Source organism: Pteropus vampyrus, unplaced genomic scaffold (assembly GCF_000151845.1).
Source record: "Pteropus vampyrus isolate Shadow unplaced genomic scaffold, Pvam_2.0 Scaffold2, whole genome shotgun sequence".
NCBI lineage: Eukaryota > Metazoa > Chordata > Mammalia > Chiroptera > Pteropodidae > Pteropus > Pteropus vampyrus.
In genome coordinates, this window is record NW_011888783.1 from 28,210,698 (window position 1) to 28,218,869 (window position 8,172).

Below are 8,172 nucleotides of genomic sequence, written 5' to 3' on the forward strand. Positions count from 1 at the left end.
TATGTATATATTTTTAAAAAATGTTCATAATGATATCCCCCTATATCTATTATTTTGCAACTTGTGGTTTTCACTCAGAATTATTTAGCAAAGATGTCCATGTTGATACATGTAGATCTAGTTACTTCATTTTAATTTCTCTCGAGTTTACTTATCCACATTTTATTTTCCATTTCCATTCTGATGGATAATTATTTCTAATATGTTCTTTTTCAAATATAATGCGACAGTGAGCATCCTCATTCCTGTCTTCCTGTGCATAACTGATAGACTTTCTCCAATGATACCAAATTCTTAAAGTTTTAAATCTTACTCTTTTGTCTAGTTCTCACTCACTGTTGAGGTTTTTTGACTTGAGTTTTATAATATCTGATTTTGAACTTATCTTTAGTGATGTTAGTTTCTCATTTGGGGATTCCTGAACAATGTGTAGTTACATTTGGGTTCCAAACTCACATGTGGTACGTGTGGGGTTTGACAGGGGTGCAGCCCTCTGAGTGTCATGGCTTTTGATGCAGCAATCTTAAGTTCAAACATATCACCTTGAGCACATACAAGGCCTCATTCTTTGGTCCCTGCATAGAAATTAAACCCAAGACTCTAATGCTTTTTTGGGGATTTCTTTGTCCCAAGCCTCCTGCAGAGGCACCTCTGGCTTTCAGTTCCCTTTCCAGTTCTAGTACCTGGGGATTTTCCTTACTTTTTTGCCATTTCCTCTAGGTATTGACTTGTATTATTGACATACTGTGTATTTCTAAGAGTTTATCGAGAGAATTTCTGTGTTAATTTTTTAGTTAGCTACATTGCTAGAATAAAAGTCCTAACTGAACTCTTTAAATATTAAATTAAATTTTCGATTAGTGTAAAATTATATATTTTAAAATCTGCTAGTCATTACTTTTTGGAAATATACAATACCATATTATTAAATTTATGAATTCTTCTTTGGTGCTAAAGACATATATAACTTTAAAAAATATTGAATAGTATTAAACTTTTGACAATTTTAACTTCCTTGACAAATTATTTCATTGAGTATTACACAGAGTTAGAAATTTTTGACTTACACTTTTACACCTTGCTTATAATTTCTCTTACTATAAAAAACTGGCTAGATATTTAAAAAATGATCACATAATCTGACACTTGTGTTTTAACAGTTTTATCGATCTTATTTCACCTAGTGGTTTTATAGAGTTCTAGAAAAACTCAAGGTAGACTGAAGGCATTTTTCAAAAGCTAACTAAATGTTATCATTTAGAAATATTTCCTAGTTAAAAAAAATCAATACAGGTTTTCAAAGCCAATTAGCTTTACCAAAAAATTAGCAATTGTGAAAAACAGCCATTAACTGTATCTACATACGATTAATCAAATTTCTAAAGATAGCATAGTAGCTTTTGCTACAGAAGCTTAGCGATGCCATATAAAACGTATCAAGCACAGGACTGAAGGATAATCAATACTGCAAGAGGCCTTTCAAAATTAGAATGAATTGACATTTTTGGTGTCAAATTCAGGAGGGCAGGTTAACAGTGACAACACTAACAGAATCATTTGCTGCATCCAGGACAACTTAATAAGGCATGTAACTTGAAGTTGTGTAAAAAGCTAGAGCCATTGGCCCTGTACCTGGTGCTGGCGATGCTTGGTGATTCTGCTCCAAGCCTACATCTTTCTAGCTGACTGGCAACAATCTGCCTTTCCACTTCCAGTTCTCGGGTGAGTCGTTGAAACTGAAGCTCCTGTGATTCAAGGAAATAAAAGGCATATGAGGCGCCGAGGTTTGCTGCTCAGGCAGATATGTGAATTACTGTATGTCACAGGAAACACAGGAACATACCCATCACATAACACTATAATGTGGCTTTGTGCAATTAGCGTTTTGGATGGAATTATGGGCCTAAATACCCTACTGATTTGTAGATTTTTTGAACTTAAAAAAGGTACTAGAATATTTGCCTTTGTTTGCAATTACAAACATGTAGATATTTATTTGCTCTTCTTTTTCCTTTTTTGGTGCTAATGGAGGTCTTCAAACAGTACTTCTGCTACAATGCTGTATTAAACATGAGGTCTGCAGTAATCCTTACTTGATGTGTGTCCTACAATAGACACACACCAACCAACACAAGCTTTCCACCCTCGATAGCTAATTCTTTTATCTCTCATTCCATATATTAGCACAGCATTAAAAAAAAAAAAAATCCCACGTTGAGAATCACTTTATGATGTTTAAGCTTTTTAATTATGAAGGAAAAAAACATCATTCTAATCCCACAGAGAAAGTCTTGCTATATTTATATACAATACAAGCAATGAAATTTTTCTATTGTCACAAATGTATTTGTGTGTCACGGAATAAAGGAGAAGGGATTTAAATAGTATGAGCAATAATACAAAATTTCAAATTGTATTAAAAAGCTGAAAAAACTGAAAAAAATTATATTCTTCATTCTGTGATGTATCATGAAGGCAAGGGTGTTTTATTATATGAAATGTTTTAACTTTTTAAAAATATTTATCTCATTGTTACCTTGACAGGATTTTAATAAATAGAAAGCATGCTATGCTATAAAACATCTATAGATCAAATCAAATATACTCCAAAGGCTTTAAAGCCACAAATAACTTCTCCAATAACACCTCAAGCTCCCCTGTGCCATATTATCTTCTTACAAGTCTACTCAAAGCAAATGCTGAACTTGTTGTTTTACTGGACAATGACTGTAGTTCAAAATACCAGGCACATGAACTCTAAACCTAGAAGCTAATCAGAAATAAAACTACCTGCAGTATTATTTATGACAATATGTATTTGTTTGCCATGCAAAAATAAAAATAATTGAAAAATATTAACTCCCTGTGGAATCAGGCAAATGTGCAACTACTTGACAGCACTGGCTTTGCAAATGCTACAAGATATTCTTGAAATAATTTTAAAGAAACAGTCCCTGATAATGAGAATCCTTTTCTAATGAGTCCAATTGGTGTGGGCACATAGAGCAAAGCCTGAACGAATAATAGGTGGCTCCATAATGCTATACGACATGATCATAACAGGTAAGTGGGACATTGCCTATTCCGGTTAATAATTCCTAGACCACTGGTTCTTAATAAATGTTCAGCAACAAAAGACTATATAGATAATAACTGCACAACATTTAGTATCAGCTAATTAATTTTTAGGACAAATGGTATTATTTATCTCACACTTATTCTTTCTTTGCCCTTAAACAGTATAATGTTTTTTTTGTGATATACTTCCATTCTTTCATTATTTTACTCAATTACTTATTATATATACCTCTTTTCCATCCATGAATCCCAAAATAATCCCCAAGCCGTCACATTACCTTTGTGTTCTGATTTCAGTGGCCACAAGAGATTGAGGGCTAGAGTTCGTTTTTACATTTTGGGATGGCCAAAAGTTACCAAGGTATCTTTTGTCAAATTAGGACATAAAATTCTACTCAAAGAAAAAATTCCATTTTAGTGGATTTTTATTATGTTTGTGACTATCTCTGACCTTTTGAAAATCCTTCAAAAAAAAATGGTTGGGAAATTTCCTGCTTGAAGGCAGACGTTGGAACCCACCATTCCATAATTCCTTCCTTCAGAAGCAAAGATGAGTGGCTCTTGCTCTGCCAAGATGCCAGACTGTGACTCAGGTGCTGAAACCAAGACTTTGACAACAGAAAACACGAAGCTCATTTTCTTCCTCTTTCACTTTCTTATCACACTACCTGCAACAGGTCTCAAGGTCATGTTTCTAATATGGAAATGACCTCCACTTAAACCGCTATGTTTACACTTGGTTGGCAGTGTTAGCGATTTCTTTATCTGAACAATTTTGTAGCACAGATTTGGACACTGTTCCTGGAAGCTGAGTCTCAAGGATTGTTCTCTGGGCCCTTTCAACAAATGTGGGAAATTCACTAATACTCGATTAATAAATGCCTTTTTCCTCACAATTAGTCATGTCAGTCTGTTTCTTGCAACTAGAAACCTTGACTGACACACCTACAGAAACCATTGACAGTTGCTAGAGTATTAGGAGAGACTATGTACCCATAATTTCTTGCACATTTTTTATTTAAAAGTTGGGTAATTCCATTAACATTTGTATGTAATGAATCAAACCTACATTTTCTTCCTACTGGTCATGGAGCCCATAACAAAGAACATCACTGACTTATTTTATCAAAACCATTCTACACATTATTTGCTCACATGTCTCATAAGTAGGACATCATTAAAGCCCCCAAAGCAGAGTATCAGGAAGCTATAACACATGGAATTTGTTAACATTACCTAATATCGTGAATATTTATTTACAAGTAAAATATATGTATGCTTTGTTACAAATTAATATTACTCCTACAAAATATAAATTGAACACCCATATGTAACTGGCACCAATATGGATGAGTAGGATATAAATATCTGACAATTCTGTCTCTACTTGCTTCTTATTCTTACTGATGAGGAAGAAAGCATTACACAGTCATTAAAAAACATATCTAATGATTTCCAAAATAACACTCATTAAGATGATTATGCAGAGATACCATTTATAAATTTAAAACATTTATATTTTATTCTCTAAACTTAGGTTATGAAAGCTGATCTTTAAACTAGTATCCAAAACTAGGCATTTGAAATATAAGGGGATTTTATATTTCTTTTCATTTGAGAAGAGCAAGGAAAATAATGTTAAAAGCCTGTGTCAGTAATTAAGTATATGACAATTTCCTCTTAAATTCTGGCAAACGAGACCATAAGCAAACTTCGAAAGTCAAGGCTACCAATACGCTATAAAAATGGAGCCAGTTCACACTTGTTTGAACGCTTTTATTTTTACCTCATTTCTTTCATGTAAAAGTACTGATAAATAGTCTCTGAGAGAGTGAGTCACGGGAATAGAAGAAAACAAAGCTTCACTTTCATGACCTCGTATAGCCTTGTCTGGTGGATAGACTGCCCAAGGAAGCCCAGGGAAGGATGTGCTGCCCCAGTTGTCAGCTACTCTAGGGTACCTCATCTGTAAAGAACTGCTTTGACTAAGTGTACATTCTCTGGACAAGCTGCATTCAGCCACTAATTGAATTGGGAATATAAAAGCTGGGCCCAGATTTGCTCCAGACCTCCCCATTGGCTTGGCTGGCCTGTGTAGTCTCCAGACTTCTTCTCTGCCCAATAGTGCTTTTCCTTCCCCTCTCCTCCTTCCCTATTATTCTGATCTGTAATAAATACTCTGCATGCTATGCTTCATCTCAATGAGAACCCAACCTGAGATAGTATTGTTTTTTAGCTTCCTTTATACAATGATAGAAATTTTCTCACTAACTTTAATATTGTGAGATACTTCAAATGTACAGAAAAAGTACAGATAATAACACAATGAGTTTTGGAGAACTGGATCCAACTATAGCAAATCTTAATATTTCGCTACAGTTTTTGGCTTCAGTTTTTTTGAGAAATAAATTACAGATACAATGAAACCTCTTTTTCTCTCTCTGACCTATTCCTTTCTTTTCCTTCCTCCCCAGAAGAAACCATTAACCTGAGTTTGGTGTTTAATAGACACATGAATATTTTATATTATTTCCATATTTACAGATACATAAATGACAGATAGTAGTTTTGCATGTTCATAAAATTTATATCAATGGTATGCTGTACACAGTATACTCTGCAGACTGCTTTTATTGTGATTTTGAGATTTATCAACATCAGTACACAAAGATCTAGTTCATTTATTTTCATTACTCAATAGTATTTCATTGTATGACTATAACACAATGTATTTTTTATGTTCTCATCATGATGAATTCTTGGACTGTTTCCAATTTTGTGCGACAAGTATGCTGCAAAATAAGCATCCATGTATAAACCATCTTTGTGCACATGTGCCAGACTTTTCCAGCGTGGAGACCTAGAAGTGAAATTGCTGGGTTTATGGCTAGGCACATCTTTCACTTCACTTGATAATGACTGTCAAATTACTTTCCAAAGTAGCTGTTCCAATTTATATTCATTCCAGTAAGCAGTGTATGAGAGTTCCAGTTTCTCCATATTTTCACTGACACTGATTTGCATTTTGGGGCTTAAATTCTTTTTTTTAAAAAAAAATAATCTAATAGGTACAGGATGCTGTCTTACATTTGTTTTATTTTGTATTTCCCTGATAACATCTTTTCACATGTTTATTGGACATTTAGGTTTTTGAATCTCAAAGGTGTAAACTCTCAGAGGGGAACTTTTTCCCTACTGTCAGCATCCAAGCTTGTCCTCTTCTGTGGGTCAGGTTTCTCAGTACCATGTGCTAACATTGTAGCTTTGTAAAGTTTTAGCTTTGGGCAAGGATTTTCCATGAGAATCCCTACCTAGGGCAGCCCTCGAATGGTGTGTAGCATGTAACTGACAAATAGCACGATCAAGATCACCTAAGTTGGGGTGAAAGCTGAGTTTACTGCTTACTTAGTTAAAATTCTCACTTTCATTTTAGTTTTGGTTTCTGTGAGTTCCTTACTTTATTTCCAGCTAAACTTTACTTTTATGAAGATAATTTAAATACTTTTTAATAATTAAGAAAAATTTAAATATTTTATTCAGTATATCGCATTTCTTTCAGGGGAAAGACTGGTTAGGATAATGAGAAGACTCCCAATTTCTGGCAGATGCCATCCAACTACAGATACACAATTGTATCACTCCCACCTATTTACTTCAAGTTATTCTAACTTATTCCCTCGTTCAGAAGTAGCTACAATAGTTACTACCACTGTGGTGACAATAATTAAGAAAGAGTAGGAAGCACTCACATCAGGCTATGAGTGATGACACCCTCAACTATCTGTCTGCCCATTCACACTAATATTCAGTTCTCTTCCAGACCTAGTGGAGGGAATGTCCTCCTCTTGTCTAAGGCTGGCCTCTCCATGCCACCTGTCTTTCCCAGGGTCTGACTTCTCTCTTCTGAATCTTAAGTGCTTCCTCTCAGTTTAACGAGTCTCAAATTTTTCTCATCAGAAGATATATCTTCTTGATGTCAGGACTCCTCAATCTCTGTTCCCTCCCCTTTGCCCTATATTGCCTTTTACTAAATATTTTTCTTTAAACTGACTCCTTTTTAAGATATAGTATCATCTCAGGTATTAAAATCATTAAAATAATGGTTTCTAATGCTTTTATAATCTTTCTAATATAAATAAAAATACACGATATTTTAAAATGTTCATCAGTGCACTAAAAATCTTTTCATATCAACATGCCCTTCCATGCCTACAAACAGCAGAAGGAAAGTACTGAGTACTGGTTATACCGAAAGAAGAAAACGGGCATGGCCATTATGTGATAAATGCAATCAGTAGTTAAGAAAAAAAGCATTTTTATTTTGATCATTGTTGCTTTAAAATATTCCCCCCAAATTTCGCTTTTGTACCTTAGTATGCTGAGTTTTATTTTAATTACTGAATGATGATGATAAATTTTTAAGGTATACAGCATCGTGCAGGATATGTCTTGTTCTCAGCACATATTATAGCATTTTGAACATACTCCCCCATGTTCAAAAGGTGAATAGATTATGGTCATAATCGCATCTTTGAGGCTCTTGAGCCCGGTCTAGGGATCTATTTTTAAAAATGAGTATTTAAGAGCTAATATAGTCTCAAAAACATCCAAAATAGCACTCTCTAATCTAGTCTGGTACCAAAATCAAAGCAGCCATATTTTTAAAGAGTCCTTGAACTCAGCCTTAAGATAATCAGGTAGATAGATGACCAAATGTCCTGACTTTGCAGTTTTTAAAAAACTAATTAACAAATTGTTATTAGTAGATTTGGTAGTCTCTAAGTCATACATAATTCTAAAAATGCTAGGCATATGATGTCTATCCTTTGTACTGGCTATTCCCTTTGTTAAAAGGAAATTCAAAATAAAAAAGACTTAAACAATTAACATTCCTTTCTCAAACTCTTTTCTGAGGACACCAGTGTCCTGTCATAAAGAGGTTCTGGGTCAAGTAGGTTTGGGAAATACTGCCCAGAAGATTCCAAATATTGAACTTTCACTAGCATATTAGAAGTTCTGATAAGTCTACCAGTAGGAAATTATCTTAAGTTTGTTTAACCTAGCAATTCTTTACTTAAACTAAGCACACTTTTT

General features: G+C 34.2%; 1 protein-coding gene across 1 annotated transcript in view; it reads right to left on the reverse strand.

Annotated features, from left to right (window-relative positions):
• Positions 1-8,172, reverse strand: part of PKP4 (plakophilin 4) — a 245,270-nt gene that overhangs the window by 109,379 nt on the left and 127,719 nt on the right. The window contains exon 3 of the mRNA XM_023528486.1: positions 1,633-1,745. Coding sequence (XP_023384254.1) covers positions 1,633-1,745 — 113 coding nt within the window. The remainder of the gene's footprint in view (positions 1-1,632; positions 1,746-8,172) is intronic.